General features: G+C 35.7%; 1 protein-coding gene and 1 pseudogene across 2 annotated transcripts in view; both read right to left on the bottom strand.

Annotated features, from left to right (window-relative positions):
• The window catches only part of MICU2 (mitochondrial calcium uptake 2), a 171647-nt gene that overhangs the window by 41991 nt on the left and 110940 nt on the right, over window positions 1-18716 (bottom strand). Inside the window, exons 5-6 of one of the 2 annotated variants that reach the window (XM_037799783.1) lie at window positions 5273-5320; window positions 3358-3440 (exon numbers count right to left, since the gene is read on the bottom strand). In XM_037799783.1, the coding sequence (XP_037655711.1) occupies window positions 3358-3440; window positions 5273-5320 (131 nt within the window). The remainder of the gene's footprint in view (window positions 1-3357; window positions 3441-5272; window positions 5321-18716) is intronic. The other variant, XM_037799784.1, reaches the window with a different exon arrangement.
• LOC119506711 lies at window positions 3447-4555 on the bottom strand (annotated as a pseudogene).

Genomic DNA, 18716 nt, shown 5'->3' with positions numbered 1-18716 from the left:
CTAACAGATTGATTAATCTAACAGAATTTCACCTTTATAAATCACAACCTTTACATATATATTAACCTCCACTTGAATAATAACAACCTCAAATATATCCTTTACTTGTCTGTGAGGTAGACCGAGGTAGCTGGAGAGTAATGGTACTTTGTGACTTATGACACTGCTATTGCAGGTCCTACTTTGTGCAGTCTGATACATTTTCTTCCTCAAATTAATCTCCTTCCTTAACCATCAAACATCTCAAAAGAGTAGTTTTTTACTCGCTGCCACCAGTTTTGCACTTTCTGTTCCCACCTCTTAAGTGTTTTGCTCCATGCCTTGGACCTACCACTCTTCAAACTGACCTATGAAATTTAAGGGTCTCTCTACTCAGTCCCTACCCTACTTGAAAACTTCTTTTCTTCCTGAGATTCCATTACACTGCATTTTCTGGATTTTCTTCTTACATTTCAGAGCTTACTACTCTGCTCCTTCTTAATTTCGTTCCTTGGCTCCTGAACCTCAGTTTGCCCTCTTAAATAAAACTGTTCTCCAAGCCTCTGGTGTTAGCCCTCTTCCCTCTGCATCCTCTCCCTTTAAGGTCCCTTATGCCCATGACTTAACTATCATCTCTGTCAAGATGTTCCTTAAGTCTGGCAACATTCTCAATCTCTAGACAGTTGCTTGCTGCACCTGTTTATCTCCATACAATGTCCTACCAGTACAATTGCTTGCTAGACTTGTTAATCTATACTGGATGTCCTGTCAGTTAATCAAGTTCAACATTTCCAAGCTCAGAGTAAAGATTGTTCTCTTAAAGAGTAGGGCCTTTGAATTGGATGGACTTGAAATCAAATCATGGTTTTCAACAATGACCCATTTCAATTTTCTTGATAACACTACTTACTTTGCAGGTTGCTGTAAAGATTCAGTAATATAAAATATATGTCTGACAGAATCAATTCTCAGTAAGAATTATTTTATTTTTCTATTTTATCAATCAATACTATTATTATTTCTAGTCAGGTAGGCCAGAAAAAAGGAATGACCATTGCTTCTTCTTTTTCCCTCATTCCTCTAATCTAATGGAAATTAGGTTATATAGAGTCTATTTCACACTATCTCTTGATTCCATTTCCTACTTTTCATTGATGGTTGTAAAGTGGACTACTGTAGTAGCCGAAAGAGCCTGCCTACTTTCAATCTCTTCTCTTTTTAATTCAGAGATGGATTTTGGAACATTTACATGCAATTATCTACACAACTGCTGTCTGCTGATTTTCCTGACAGTCATGTATAGTTTACATTAGAGAATCTCAGTTCTTAAGATGTTTCTGTTTATACTTTAGCTGTCCTGCATAACAATAAAAACAATGCTTTACAGTACTCCAAAATTTACAAAGTTGACTTCAGCTTCAGGTTACTTAAATAACAGACTTTTCTTCCATTTCAATAAACATCCAGCTGAGTTTATTTCCCCCAAGGTATCATAAATAATGGTTATTTAATCACTGTTCATACCAAATAGAGCAATATTATTATTTTTGCTTTCTCTAGTGTGAACAGAATTGAATGCAAAGATATACATATGATGACTGTCTATATTTTTTTTTCTCCCTGCTTTTGAGGAATTTTTACCAGAGATCCCAAGTAAAAGCCATGATACCTGGAAATTCTTGGTTCTTTCCATTTTGTCTATTCACACATGTTTTCAACTCCTTAGTCAATTTGTAGGCTTGTTTTCATAAACCAGTTGCTGCACAGTGATAAACTTTACCAGCACTACTTCTTTGGAAACAAGTAGATTTGCTAACATTTGTTCATATTTGCTTTGTAATGAAACAAATGTTTTCATACCCATATCTCTTTCATCTAACATACTTTTGAATACATGAAACATTCCAAATATTCTTCAAGCAGTTAAATAATGTAGTTTTCTCTATAGCTTTCTGTTAAATGTGACTTCTACCACTTTATAAGAAAATAAAAGTTAAATAAAATAAAAAACTCAGTTCCTCAGTCACACTAGCCATGTTTCAAAGTCCCAGTAGCCACATGTGGCAACTGGCTACTGTGCTGGACCGTGCAAGTCTAAAGCATAGACTCTATACTTTACATATAATGTGAATGAGCTTTGTTGTCTGTTTTCCCTGTACACAGGAGATTAGAAGAAAAATTAGATGCCTAGCATTGACAGGAAAATCAGCTGTTCATTCACACTGGTAATAGTGAGAAGTGACTGGTAATATCCTAACAGTGAGGAAGAAAAAAGAAAGCCAGATACATGAATTAAAAGCATAAAAGTCTAAGACCATTCAATGTAAGGGTAAGTAACCCAACATGCCCTTAATATATTCTGAAAGTCTAACTATTCCATCACTGTGAAATAGATTTTAATAATGATAGTCCTGAGTTATCAAGAAAAGAATAAATTATATATAGTATAACTGGTTGGGAAGATAAGAGTGGAATTGCTAGGTCTTATGCTAAGTACATATTTAACTTTAAAACAAGCTTCCAATTTTGTTTTCTAAAAATCTTTGTACATATGACATTCCTACCAACAATGTCTGAGAGTTCCATTCGCTCCACATCTCAAAGGCTTTTTAAAAGTGTAATAAAATTGTCATTTACCCATGAATTCACAAATTCACTGAGGATTTTTCTAAGTAGCTCATATGTGCTAAGTACTGTGCTATGTATCTATCTACATGTTTTCATCATTGTTTTTTCCACAGAGTACTCTAAAAGATGAAATGCTTACATTTTATGTACACTGAGGTATATTTTGATATTACCATTAACTTTCTTGAGAATGCAGTGAAATTTATTAGTTTGGTGTTCTAGTTACTTTTTGGGAAATATCATTTAAACATATTTTCAGCTCTTCAAATGTTAGCCTTAGCAAATTCCTGGAAAATTTATTCCAATTTATACCTATTGTGACTTTTCTACCTTTTCCTATTCTTTATGAGGGCTTAAATTTCTATTTTCCCACCACACCCCCCTTTTTTTGATGGAAGAATAATTTCACATATCTTTAACATATATTATAAAGTAATATAAAAGGCCTATGAAGCCTTTTCTACTGTCTTATCATTTGTTGAAATCATTGGGAAAAAAAACCCTAAAAAATGTAGATTCTTAAGCTTACTTCATTTATTTCTCCTTTTGGATTTTTATAATTGATTTTCTCCAGGTTGTATCATAGAAAATTTAATATTTTTGAATAGTACAAATTATTTCTTGATTTTTGTATATAAACAGTGTATATAACTTTGACTTTTATGGAAATGTAAAGTTACCACACAAGCATCAATGTGTTTTATTATGATCAAGTCTAATATAAACCTAAAATAACTGGAATCTACTTACCTTAAAAAATTCCTTTTTCTCAACCATCTCATTGCCATCTGCATCCAGCATTTTAAAAGCAACATGAAATCCAGTGTGGGGTTCTGCAATGAAGTGAAATGTGAATAATTATTTAAGTCTTGGTGACCTACAAATGATTTGCAGGTCTATAGATCTTCAAATCTGAAGTAACTGTCAGCAACTATGTGAGGAAATGCCTAAACAGAGAAAAAAAATATTCTCTCTTCTTATGATAATAATTTTCAAAAGCCGCTACATATTTGCTGTGCAGGGCTTTGTTCCTTCCCTATGGGGTGCTGCTGCTCTGCCATGGAGTGTTCAGCCCTTCACAGCAGCATTCATTGATAACTGAATTTTTTTCTTTAGCTCTACCAGGGGCTCTCCTATTTTTTACAATACCTCAGTTATTCTCATGCAGATTATTACTCTTCTTTTTTTTTTAAATGTCTGATCTTATTTATTTGTCATTCTTAGAAAATCTTAATTTTGACTGGACTCAGAGGTAGATGCTCTCAGTGATGACAGTGTCCATCTCTTGGCAATCTACTCCTGGCGTTTTTCTCTGGCCTCCTTCATTCTCTTGGCCAAAAGTTTAGCGTGTTCTGCGGCCTCTTCCTTGTTTATCTTGGTACGCTGTTTCTTCAGTGCAATATGCCGACATTTATGCTGCCGAACACATGGAGTAACAAGACGCTAAATCTTGGGCGCTTTGGTCCTGTGTTTCTTACCTTCTTTGTTCAGGGGCTTTCTCACAACAAACACATAGTTTGCGGATTCTGCTAGCTCTTTTGGGCCCCAGGCGACGAGGCAAAGTAGTATCAGTGAGTCCAGGAATATCCTTCTCTCCTTTTTTTTTTACAATAACCAGGTTGAGAACACTCATATTGGCATCCACAATGCAACCCCGAAGAGATTCGCGCTTTCTTTCTCCCGTTCTCCTTGGTCTACAATAGGAATGCCCCTTACTCAGTAAGAGGCGGACATGACCATGGGTCAAGACACCCTGTTCCATGGGGAAATCTTCTTTGTCATTTCCACCACTGATTCGGACAACATAACCCTTCCACTCTTCACCCAGAGCATCAGCCGCAATTTCTGTGGCCATTCACTTCTCATAAAATGTATGAAGTTTGCATTCATCGTCCACTTCAATGAGCTTCTGGCAGCCAGTGGCTGGGAAGGAGATGTTCAGCTTCATGCTGAGGCAGCCGACCACCTCCGAGGCGCCACGAAAAAGAGCCAGATTATTACTCTTTACTTCTCTTCCTCAGAGGAGGTTTTTTAAAAAAAACATTTTATTTTGAAATAGTTTTAGACTTACTTAAATGCTGTAAAGATAGTACAAAGTTCCTGTAAACCTTTCACCCACCTTCCCCTAGTGTTAACACTTTACATAACCACAGTACATTTATCAAAACTAAGAAATTAACTCTGGTACAGCACTATTAACTAAGCTACAGACTTCATTCTGATTTCACCAGTTTTTCCACTAATGTTGCTTTGTCCATTCTAAGATCAAATACAAGATACCATGTTGCATTTAGTCATCAATGTCTCCCCCAGTCTGGGATAGTTTCTTAGTCTTCCTTGTTTTTCATGACTTTGACACTTTTAAAGAGCACAGGTCAGGGATTTTGTAGAATGTCAGATGAGGGTTTTTTAATATCCCTAAATGAAAGCTACCTCTAACGTTCTTCTGTTTAATGAGCCTTCTATTAAGGGGACAAAGTTAAGGGAAGCCACAGTGCAAGGAGACAGGGGAGACCCAACGTGATAATCCAAACCAACACTATTGCTGTGTAGACACAGAAACTAAGGTACCAATAACGTTTTTGATTTTGAAGATACAAATAACCAAACTTTCCAAATCCTTCCCATTCTATATGATCATTGAGAAAAATCATGGGATACTTACTAGTGAGGATTGTAAGCAAGAAAAGATACTCAGTGTATGAAATCAGCCCTGAAAGAGATAAAATAAAAACACCAGAAAGTAAGTTTTAGATATTTAAGAATTAATCATATAGAGATATTAATACTGAAACTTTACCTAACTAAAAACAAATATATTTTTCCTTGAAATAACCACTCTTTGGTACAGTAGAAAACTTTTATAAGAGAGAGTTGAAGTATAGCACTAATACCTATGAAAAAAAGATGACTATTTTTCATCAGGTTTCTATTACCATTAAGTAGGAGAATGAATACTAGCTAGCAAATAAAAGGTGCTTACTAGAGGCTTTATTTAGAAGGCACTTGAAGTAATTTCTACTCCAAGTTTACCATTTATAACATTTCAAGTGAAGCAAATTTATAAATTCGGTGAAATACCAGAGATTTGGGTATACCAGAAGTCATACTGTATTATTTTAAATGTAATGATTATATTTTTATAACAGTAACTTGATTTGCCTTTGGGAACCATGACTTCCCTGTTCTCAAACATGCAGTTTGGGTAGGACTGACCCCACCTTCACCTTGGAAGGTACTTACTAAGCCAGTCCTTGTAGTCCTGTGGGAACTGGTTCAGGGATGGGAGGTGGCTCAGGCTCAAGAGAATAAGCAGGGTGCCTTGTCTGACTGCAGGGGCTAGCTCAGGGAGGGCCAGGATCTGCACATCGGGTCACTCAGAGAGGTCCTCAGGACTTCTGCTGAGAATGTGGAATCACTGACTTCCTTTAGTTCTGCTCTGATGATGTGAGAGCGGTATGCTTAGGAACGTGAGGCCATTAGGGAGTGCCTGGGGCTGCCCGGGGCCAGTGCTCAGAGCCTGAGATGGAGTCCATCTTTAACTGGCAAGCCTGAAGGATGGACATTGGTGATGACTGAGCCCTGGATTAAGCCAGCTTGAAACTATGACTGGCCATTTAAGAAACATCCTTACTTGCTTAAGTAGATTGAGTCAGGTTTTATGTTGCTTGCAATCCATAGAATTCCAATAAACAAAGAAAAATATGTTACAAATCATGGCTTCTGGATAAGCTAAAAAATGTTTCCGTCTGAATCATAAGTTTTGTTCTTAATATAGCAAAATGCACAATAAAAAAAAGTTTTTATCATGGAAAACCTCAATCATATACAAAAAAGTAGAGAGATTATTATAATTATATTGAATTATATAATGAAACTCAACTTCAATAGTCATCAACTCATGACCAGTCTTGTTTTATTTATACCTCTCTCCCCATCTTCCACTGCGTTATTTGAAATAAATCCCAGACATCATATCATTTCACAGTGAAAAATTCATAGGCTATATCTCTAAAAGGATTGTTAAAAAACCAAAATCTCAAAATCAAATATAGCTACCACATCTAAAATTTATCAATGATTCCTTAATATCTTCAAAATTTCATGTAAGTGTTAAAATGTCCCTGTTTTCACTTTTTTTTTTTAAACTTGTTCAAATCAGGATCCAAAGAAGGTGCTTACATTGTAAACTTACATTGTTTTATGTCTCTTTTAATCTCTAGGTTCTCCCCTTGTTGGGTTCTTTCAATTAATTGTTGAAGAAGCTTGGTCATTTGACCTGTAAAGTTTCTTACATTCTAGTAAATTTTGTTGATTGCATCTCCTTGGTATTGTTTCACATGTTCCTATAACTTCCATATTTCCTACAGATGGTAGATCCAGAGGTATGCTCAGAATCAGTTTGAATTTTGGCAAGAATACTTCATAGGTAACATTGCATACTTCTATCAGGAAGCCAAAATGCAAACGTTTACAGAAAATGCTAAGTACCACTGAGAGATAGTGACAGTAACAGTTACATGAGTTTAGAAAAATGTGAAATCATTTCCAGAGTTTAGAAGATCAGAGGTATCATAGTGGGAGTCATTCTAAAAATGGTCTTTGAATGATGGGTAAAAATTTTAATTAAGCAGGTATGGTATAAGTGATATCAGTTTAGATGAAGCTGAATATGAAAATTAAAAAATGATTGTTTGAAATACTGTTCATGTGGAAGAAGTAATGAGAAATAAAGCTCTTATGGCAGCTCAGATACAAGGAAAAGAGGCCTGAATTGGGTGGCGGCAGTGGGAATGTATTTATCCTTCTACTAAGGAGAACTCAATCAAATAAAAGCAGGAACTCCAGGTCAAATGTAGTTCAGAGTAAGTTATGAAGGGATTTTACATCTCAATAACGCAATGTTTTAGCTATAAGTAGCTTCAGGGTTATCTTTTAAGTGTTTCTAAACGAATTAAAAATTTTTCTGCATTACCAACTTTGTTATTTTGGAACAGGTGTACTTCTCTTTAAACAAACAAGTCTAGTAAGTCTTCAGATATTTTTCTTAAAAATATTCAGTGTTTATATGAAGGGAGAATAAATTAAATGTGCTTTGTCATATTTTGTACCCAGGTGAAGTGCTCTACTGTTAGTTGAAGGATCAAAGTATTTCATCCCTTGGCAGCCTCAAAAGAGTGGAGAATAGCTTTTATCTAATTCTCAAAGGAAGATAGCACTGTGAAAAAGTGGCCAAACCGCTAGACTGCACTGGTATTACTGCTGGGCTCAGTGCCAACAGCAGACCTCACTTTCTCTTCTTTAGATGCAGGTACAACATATGCTTTATGCAAGGGTGAACTTCTGGAAAATGAAAATTCCACTGTCTTTCTTTGAAATACTGACTTACATAAAAAGCCTGAATGAGCAGAGTTGACAGTGTCAAAATAGCACCCTATAATATGAAGACTGATTATGAATAAACAATATAGTTATACAACAGTATTCTAGGAATATGCCCTCTAAAAATGCTTTTAAAGAAAACTGATGCTTTAGAATACTTACAGGAGAAACAATTTAATACATCTTTGCTACATTTAATTTTGTAAAATAAATGCTTTAAATGGAAATGTTTCAAAATTACATATCAAATAGGAAAATATTTTAATTAATTTATATTTGAAATTTTGTCAAAGAAACCACTAGAAAAAACAACTAAATTCTCTTTGTACTATGCTTTGCTACAAATATTTTAAAGTTAGAGCCATGCTAAAAAATGATCTACTACTGCAAGCAATTTTGAGAATGTTAGTTCTCAAAGAGGTTGATTACCACATCTATCATGAGAATGCATTTATATCTTATGCCGTATCTTATAGTTTATATTCAGTACATCCTAGAGGATAATACTATGTTGAGAATTCAACTCAGTTTTAAAAAAATATAATATTATCACTTAAAATTGCCTTTTCTTTATAATAATGTACAGTGGATGAATTATTTTCTTATTTCAAGGATGTACTACCTTCTGCTACTTATGATATAGTATAAATTTTGGTGGTTCTTATATGTGGCAAAATGGAATATTTTAAAATATTGCAAATGTAGCTACTTTTATATTCTTTTCTTCTTCAAATGATTTCATTAATATCAACAATAAAGTATACTTGACAAATGTGCGTTTACTGAATATTTCCTATAAAATAAATATTGACACTGATATTTTCCTTTAAATTGGAAATATATATTTCAACCCATGTATTTTAGAGAAAAAATGAAGAATAATGGTTGTTTTTTCCTATGGCAGCTATACACACTAATTTTTTCTACCTACTATCAGATCACATGAGGTTTTATAGTCAAGGTATACAAAAGGCTCAGCTTTCTCATTGTGCTGGGCTTCCTCACAATTTAATACTTAATTTAGTTGTTCTTTGTTTCATTTATTGCTCAGTGAAAAAATATTTATTGAGCATATACCATGTGCCAGACACTGTGTTTAGACCTCAGAAGTTTATAAAAGAAAGACCTGAACCTTTTGCTGCAAGCGGCTCACAGTCTAAGAGGGAAACAGATGATACAAGCACAAGCAATTACAACGCAACATGACTGGAGGGATATATAAAGATTAATGAGAACACAGGAAAGGGAACTGCTTCTTCTCACTGAGGTAGTCAAAACAGTTTAAAAAAGAGGTGAAACTTGTGCTGCATCTCCAACTCAGCAGGGGGTTGGGAGGGGAAGCTAGGTTAGAAAGTAGGAGACAGAGAACAGTACAAGCAGCGGGGACAGCATGTGCAAAGGACAAAAGCATAAGGTAACATGGCACCTTGTATGTAGAATGATAAGAGGGGAGAAGGCAAGTTCCCGTAGGGCTCAGACCACAAAGGGCTTATAGGTTGACTAAGGGATTCAGATTTTACTTATTAAGTGACAAAGGCATTTTTTCAGTTTCCTGTAAGTTCTCTAGAAGTAGGGAGAAGAGAGGATGGATCCAATAAATATCTAGAAGGCAAAATTGGAAAGACTTTGTGTTTGCATATGGAAGTAAGAAGGGGAAACAGAGAGAAGAGGGTTTCAAAGATACTTCCTAAGTTTCTAACTTAGTTGAGCTGGAAGAGAGAAGTGTACCTACCAAATGAGACCAAGAATATACAGAATGAGTTGGTTTGGGGGAAGATGTTGAATTCAGTTAGAGACAAGGTGAATCCAAGGAAACAGAGAGAAACAAAAGCTGGTTTGGATAAAGATGTCTGCAGCTCAGGAGAACAGCCTGGTCTGGAGACACTATGGGAGTCATTAGTATACATGGAAGCAAAAACCAAAGCGGCAGAAGGAGAAGAGCAGTAAAGTAAGCCAAGGACAGAATCCTAGGAAGCACCAGTGTGCAATGGTCAGGGGGAGGAAGAAAAGCCAATGACAGAAAGTGAGGCACAAAGGGAGCAAGGACAGTGCATTTCAGAGGAACCAAGAGAACGTGTGGCACCTGGATTTGCCTAATAAAGGAAGCCAGCGTCTGGACAAATGGTAAGATAATAGTTCTAACTTTCCCCTTCATGATGTTCTAACTTCTATAATTATGCCACTCCGCCTTTTACCCCTCATCTTTTCCCTCTGTCAAATCCTTAATTTTCTTGTCATTGTTAAGCCTTATCTTTTAGTCCTGATTTCCCTGGCAGTCCTTTATTAATGAAGTCTGTTCTTTATATTCTTCATCTGAATGGTAGGGAGGTTAACTCGAATTTTCCTCCTGCACCTTCCTTTTTATTCCTTTCTCCCTGACTTTGAAATACATGCTATCTATATTATCTATGCTGGCAGTCTTTTATTGCTTTCAGTTCCTCAGAAAGCATCCATCCATCCATCCATACATCCATCCATCCATCCAATCATTCTCTTTCCTCTATTTCTCACATGAGTATCTTTTAACTAAAGGGGGGCAGGGAATGAACAAAACAAACTTTCTGCTGTGGACTTCCATTTTCTGTTTAGTTTTCTAAAAGTCTATCACTAAGGGTCTTCTCCCAGTCAACCAGAAACACTAGCTTTTAATACTACTTCAAGAAATCCTGGAACTATATAATGCCCCCATTCATTCTGAGAATATAAATAGTTCTCCAGCTTCATAAAGAACACAGAGAGAGAACTATTCTAAGAGGAAAACGTGTAAACACACTGATGCATTTATCTCCTTGATATTTAGAAAGATACTGGTAGAATAAGAAATATGTGTAATTCAAAGTTGAAGAAAATAAATACAAAAGAAGTTACTGACAATCTTCCTCAGTATCTTCTGAAAACAAATATCTATTTTACCCCCCATCATGGAAGAGTAATAAAGTTGGTACAGAAATATAGATTCACAATCCTTTTCAGAGACCAGAAACACAGATTTCCAGATTTAGCTATACTTCTAACAGAATTTTCTGATTTCAGAAAGGGAGGTGGTGAGAACACCTCTCCTAACTTCTCATCTGCTAAGTCAGAAAACTGCTACACAGCTCTTGCTGCTGGAAGTAGAGGCTGGACTGAGAGAACAGTGGCCTCAATTCCAAGAAGACAATAAAGAACACTTACTAGATTTGTTTTTCTCTTGTGTGGAGAATCAAGACTGTAACTAAACACAGTTTTGGAAACTGGAATAACTTTCTGCCTTTCTCTTCAATTCTAACTGGTGCTTTCAAAGCTTCCATTAACCTCTTTCATATAAGCTTTATCACTATTCACCATCTTCTTCATACCAAGAAAATGAATATCTTAGTCTGCTTACTGCTCTTTGAAATGCCAACTCCCACATCATACTTTATGCCTCAAAAATATTACCTTTCATTTGCCATGTAGCCTCCCCATTTTCTTCAAAGTTTGTTATGTCTCATCAATTATCTCCTGTGAGATATAGAAGTCCTCATTGCTCTTTTGGGATTGACTTGTCAGCTCCTTCTTTCAAACTCACCCCATTATAATGATCTAATTGTTTGATTCCTAAGCTTAGGAGGTTCTGGTTGAACTTTATCAGAGTAGATAGCTGATTCTTAAGTTTGTCAAACATTGGCTGCCAAAACTTAGGAAGGGGATTCAGCAAAAGTCTGGTCTCTTCAATAACTCTGGGACTTAGTAATGACTAGTGCCTGAGAGAAGATCACTGTAAGGGACTTTTTAAAAGTTGTTCCATTCAGGAATTTGGCTCTGACCAAACTAGTACAACCTGGTTCATTCTTACCTATTTTGTGCCACATACTATACCAGGATGCAAGTATATAGTGGATAGAACACTTACATGGTCCCTACCCTCCAGTTCAGTGGGGAAGACAGACAATAAGCAAGTAATCAAATATATAGTTGCAACTTGTTATAAAGACTGTAATGGAAACAAACAAGGTATTGTGGTGACGTAGATATGCCTGATGTGCTGGTGGTCACAGAAGTATGTTCCATTTAATAAGAATGGTTATGGAGGACCTTTCAGAAGCTCATACCTCAAAGATGAGGACCAAGCCATGTGGCAGGGGGCAGGGTTCCAAGCAAAGGAAATAAAGACCTTGAGCTGGGGAACACTTTGGTTTGTTCAAAGAATTGAAAGGCCAGTGTGTGTGTGAAATGGATGGAGTTAAATAACATGAGACGAAGCTAGAAAGATAGGTCATGCAAATAAAAAGTTTAGACTTTATTCTATTGCAACAGATTTTATGCTAAGGCACTGAAGGGTTTTAAGCAGAAGACTGATATGATTTCATTTCCTTTAGGAAGAACTCTCTTGTTACTACATGGAGAATAAGCTGGCGCGGCAACGAGTGGAAGAGGGCAGACCAGTTAGGATATTATTATAGAAATGCAGAGAAGATATATAATGACTTAGAATAGGGTAGTTGCACAGAGATGGCAAGAAATAGCTGGATTCAAGATTTATTCTGAAGGTAGAAACTACATATTATTTTTAAAGGATCTTTAAAGAAGCATCCACTATCTCAACTTCTGACACTACAGACTAGGTTGATGTGTTTTTGAATTTTACTTAAATGTAATCATTTTGTGATTTTTTGCTCAGCAATAAACTTGTAAGATTCATCCATGTTGTTGCTCTAGTTGTAATTTGATTTTTATCAGAAATGCTCATAGAATATCCAAGTAGGAGATTAGATATACAAATGTGTAACTGAAAGGAGAGGTTCGGGATGAATATGTAAGTTTGGAGGGTATGGTACATAGACAATATTCAAATATGGACAGGATCACTAGAAAGCATCTAGAGAGGACAGGGTACAGGAGAGGGCCTGTCTAAAGAACCCCACCATTTTAGCAGGGGTTACAAACTTGCTAGCATGATGGTTAAAAAACTTTGAATTTGAGTGGCCTTTGGTGGGGTGTATGCTGCCTGGTTCACCAGATGCTTCATCACCTCTACTGTCACACCCAGTTGCTTCCTATACGCATACACCCCACCATGTAAATATTTGAGTTTTAAATCCCTGCTTTAGGTCTTGGGTAGAGGAAGATAAGCCTACAAAGGAGATAGAGAAGAAACAACCAGGATAGTAAGAAAAGAAAAGAAAAGAAAAAGAAAAAAAAAACCCCACAAGAAAACGCAGGGCCCCAGAAGCCAAAAGATGAGACTGTTTTGAGAAGGTAGGAGTAGGTAATAGCATCAAATATTGCAGCAGAGATCATGAGAGATGAGTATAAAAAATGTCTTCACTGGATCTGATAACAAGGAGGTCAGTCTAAGGAAGGTGGGTGCCAGGCTAAAGTGGGCTGAAGAACGGATGGAAAGTGAGTAAGAGAAGAGAACACACAGTTTGGCTACGAAAAGGGATTAGAAAGTAAGGAGACTGCTGGTGAGAGAAGTGGAGTTAAAGGAAGAACCTTTTTTTCTTAAGAATGGGAGATGCTTATAAGTTTACAAAGATATCAAGAGAGAAAGAGACTGGAGAGAAGGTAGAGAGAGGGCATAACACCTGCGTAGGGAAGTTCTGAGGCAGCAAGAGGCGAGGCTGGAGCACAAGTGAAGGGCAGCTTCTTGTAGAAAGAACAGCATTTCTACAACCACAGGGAAGACAGGGAATGTGGCTGCAGTTGCAGGTAAGGAGGAGATTTGGAGGCAAGTTCTTTTTTCCATTATGTTAGAAAAAAAGTCTTTAAAAGTGTGTTAAATCCCTTTCTGCAAAGGATAAACGTCACGTGAATTTTACTAATTTTAATAGGTATCCTCATGATTCTGAGTATAGAATACATAATTTTTAGACACATGTTCTTGGAATCAATAATAGGGCAGAGAAATTAAAAAACAAGTTTTGTGTTCAATACTGCAACAATCAGATTTATTTACTTCAATTAAGTTTCTGCATTTTACAGGTAATTTACTTTGAAATAATTGTATACTATATTAAATATGGTAATAACAAAATAATCTCATTAATTAAGAATATAAATAATATCTAGTTTACAAAAAGGAAAAATATAATAGCAATTGCAAATCTTCAAGTATTAATCTGGTAAAATATTGATCACGAGGAGGCAGAAATTTCATCTAGTATATCTTAAAACTAGCTTACATCAATAGGAATTCTGTTTAAAGAGAAATAAAAATGAGATGATAATTTCATGTTTCTATACAGATGTTGATAAACAATTGATACAGTCTCTCCAAAATTTATGAAAGCATTATTGTTAAATGGATTTAATTTTGATAATAGCATAATGGCAATTAATCCTAGCTGGGAAGAAGATTAATATTTTAATTGTAGAATATTTTTTAGTGAAAAGTTTTAATTGTAGAATATTTTTTAAAAGATGTAGTTTTCTTACTTTCAATACATAGAAAGGCCAACTAAAGTTGTATAACAAAAATACTCAAGAGACTCACCGAAATGGGTAAGAATAGTATGTAATTAGCATGCAAAGTAATTAATTTTATGTATCTACTATGTGCTAGGCAATGTGCTAGGCAACTGAGATACAAAAATGACCAAACAGAGAAAACGGTGTGTGTGAGGGTGGGGGTACATGGGAACCCTGTACTTTATGCATGATTTTTCTATAAGCCTGTAATGGCTCTAATAAAAAGAAATGACCAAACATAATTTTTCCTCTCAGAAAATTTATGGTTTAATTAGAAAAGACAAATGACATTACAGTGTAATAAATGCAGACAATGAGAGAGTGAGAAACTCTGCTTAGTGGCATCAGACTACTTTCGCAGAGTAAGACAGCTGATGAGTGGGATGTTGTTCAACAGGTACTGGGAAAATAGTATTTCGTTTCAGAAGTAAATTGTGCTTCTAAGGTCCTTAAAAATGGGTCTCTCTTTTAAGTACTACAGACTAATCTCTTACTTCCTAAATGTTTCTTTCTTAAAATGGTTTAAACTTTTTCTTTTCAGGTTTTATTTTATGAATTTGCCTTGAAAATAATTTCTAAAATCACATTATATTTATAGAGTGCTTTATGTAAATGCTGAATTAACCTATTCCCAGTTCTAATATTCTGAATTAGGTCAAAATTATTATAAAACTGTCCTCATCCTTCTTTATTTCAGGGGGAAAAAATCAAATAACCATAAAACTGAGTTTATATCATTAGACATTACCTAACCTTTCACAAATGGTAAATATAGTATTTTTCTTAACATTTCAAAATGCTTTCAGAAAAGTATATGCTATGAAAGGATGTCTCAAAGCCAAAGCATCAATCTAAATATTGGTATTTGGGATTAAAACATTGTGCCTAAAATCCACTCTGAAGGGCCATATTAATGACAATTTCCTAAAGTAAAACCATACGACGTCTTTTTTAGAAAATGGGTATTTAAGGAAAATAAACCTGCGAATTTAGTAGTAGAGAGGTCAATTGCTTAAGGTCACACGGGTTAATTATTAGAGCGGGGACCCAAACCAGGCTTACAGCTCATGCTCTTAACCACATTTTTGAGGGCTGAGTACCAGATACTATAAACGTGAATAAAATGCTTTCACATGATTCTTCTAACAATCCCATAAGAAAGTCATTACAATCTTGTTATAAATATGATGAAAGTGAGGATGAAAGAGATTAAATAACTTCCCCAGGTCATAAAATGAGGAAAAATTTTAATTTAAGTCTGTTGGCTCCAAAACATACATTCTTATTCACTAACCACAGACTACCTCCCACTAAATTCCCACTATAAAAAAACTAAGGAGCTTTTTTTTTTTTTTAACTTCTTCAAGTATATAGGAATGTTTTGGTGTCATGATTGGAAGGAATGTGATGAGGATGGGGGGAGTGGTATAAAGATAACTAGAAAGTTTAGTATAAAGAACCAAAGCATGTAGAGTATAAGTGAAGGGTAGCCCACTAACTATTGAGCCACCATGAGATGAGCCATAGTGGCTATTTATCAATAAGCATTTCGATTAGTATTTCCTTTTGGGGTTCAGATGCCAACATTATTATATTTTGTTTTCCTTCACTATGGAGTGTTATGTGACATACTTATTCTCATTTAAAAATTAATGTTGAATCTGGACGTCTCTGGACCTGGCATTGTGGGATTGAGAAAGACTTCTTGACCAAAAGGTGGAAGAGAAATGAAACAAAGTAAAGTTTCAGTGGCAAAGAGATTTCAAATGGAATCGAGAGGTCATTCTGGAGGTTATTACTCATTTTATAGATATCCTTTTTTAGTTTTTAGTGTATTAGAACAGCTAGAAGGAAATACCTGAAATTGCTGAACTGCAACCTAGCCTTGACTCTTGAAGATGAGTGTATAACTATATAGTTTATACAGTGTGACCATATGATTGTGAAAACCTTGTGGATCACACTCCCTTTATCCAGCATATGGAGAGATGAGTAGAAAAATGAGAACAACAAAGTAATAATAATAATAATAATAATTGGGGAATGAGGGGATGGGATGTTTTGGTTATTCTTTTTTATTTTTATTCTTACTTTTTTTTTTTACCTTTTTTTTGGAGCAATGAAAATGTTCAAAAATTGACTGTGGTGATGAATGTACAACTATATGATGATACTGTGAACAACTAATTGTACGCTTTGGATGATTGTATGGTATGTGACTATATCTCAATAAAATTGCAAGGAAAAAAATTAATGTTGAGTTGAGAATGTAAATCTCATGAAATAACTATAAAAACTGTGCTGTATTCAACATAAGGACTATGAAACATGGATTTAGAAATTACATTTACTTCTGAATTCTCCAAATTCCTCTTCAGACAAGAGGAAAAAACATTACCTGTTATTAATTTATCGTCAACTTCCCGGTGAACATTTTTTCTATATTTGTCAAATACAGTCTTGTTCTTAGATAAAAAGGACCAGTGGAGGTCCTCTGCCTATTTGTAAAATGGTGCAAACATATGTAAATTATTCAAATGATATTTACTGAAGTGAAATTTTTGTCTGACATTTGTCTGAGTATGTTATCTGGCTTGCATTAGATAATGTATTTATGAACTGTATTGATTGGCTGCTGGTGACCTTGGGCAGTCTATTTAGCCTCCTTGTGCTTCAGTTACCTCATCTGCAGAACAGGAATATTAAGCAACAGCACCTTTCTCAGAGACTGCTGTGAGAATTAAACGCACTACTACACGCAAAGGGCTCCATATCGTTATCTGAGGCATAGGAAGCCCCCAGTAAATACGTGTAATCATTAGTGCCATTACCTATCACATGCATTTATTTTGGAGATACTAACCACTCACACTGCTGAGGGCACTTCTTCAACTGACTCCCTGACTCTGATCACTCCTCAAGCATCCTTAAAGGCTGCCTCCCTCTTCTTCTGCTTGTCTCCTAAAATGTGCTGCTCCATTCTCAGGGGCTCTTCTCTTCTCCCTCTATCCAGGCTCCCTGCCTGGTCCCTTCTGCAGCCGTGGCTTCTACTTCTCTTCTCTGGTCATCTAGCAGCCTTCCCCCTCACTCACTGAAGACTTCAGCCCCTGGTTACTGTCTTTTTCTTACTCAAGTCATTGTCCTAGTGATTTCAACATATGCATGACAATATCCTATTTTTCAGATCCTTGATAACTTTCATTGAATTAACTTTGCCACCTATTCCTACTTGGACCATCAACTTCCATGATCACACCCTGAACCTTGAAATCACCTGGATTTGCTTCATCTCTAAAATCGCAAACTCACATACCTTACTCTATGACCACAATTTTCTGCTCTTGGACTCCTACTGCACCTGTTTTTCAACCTCACTGGCACATCTCTCTGTTGACTTTTTCCACTTTCTTCCTTTCATCTCTCTTCCTATGTTACTCTCTTTCCTATTATCCTGCTTAGACTCTGTGTCTCATGTTTAAAACCTCTCTTGTCCTCAACAATGCCAACTCCCTCCCTAGCCCACAACTCTTCTTCCATCCACTTTCCTAGCAAAATCCTAATCCTAGATCACAACAACTGTCCAGCATTTCTATTTCTACATGTAGGCTGCTAAAAATAATGAACAATCACACTGATTGGTGGCCTGTTCATTCAGGATCTACACCCTCTTCTGATCTCTTAAGATTTCTCAACAAACTTTCTATGTTTCTCTGGTTAGTTCCCTCTTCTTATACCAGGAACTATTTCAAACCTTCTCCTTTCCTCATAAACTTTAACTGTACCATCTCCTACTTTTTTTTTTTTTTTTCTCTCTTTTTTTTTTTTTAATCATCATTTTATTGAGATATATTCACATACCATGCAGTCATACAAAACAAATTATACTTTCGATTGTTTACAGTACCATTACATAGTTGTACATTCATCACCTAAATCAATCCCTGACACCTTCATTAGCACACACACAAAAATAACAAGAATAATAATTAGAGTGAAAAAGAGCAATTGAAGTAAAAAAGAACACTGGGTACCTTTGTCTGTTTGTTTGCTTCCCCTACTTTTCTACACATCCATCCATAAACTAGACAAAGTGGAGTTTGGTCCTTATGGCATTCCCAATCCCACTGTCACCCCTCATAAGCTACATTTTTATACAACTGTCTTCGAGATTCATGGGTTCTGGGTTGTAGTTTAATAGTTTCAGGTATCCACCACCAGCTACCCCAATTCTTTAGAACCCAAAAAAGGTTGTCTAAAGTGTGCGTAAGAGTGCCCACCAGAGTGATCTCTCGGCT

This window comes from Choloepus didactylus, chromosome 12, assembly GCF_015220235.1.
Source record: "Choloepus didactylus isolate mChoDid1 chromosome 12, mChoDid1.pri, whole genome shotgun sequence".
Lineage (NCBI taxonomy): Eukaryota > Metazoa > Chordata > Mammalia > Pilosa > Megalonychidae > Choloepus > Choloepus didactylus.
Note: the sequence above shows the minus strand (reverse complement) of the source record. Positions and strands in the feature narration are given on the sequence as shown.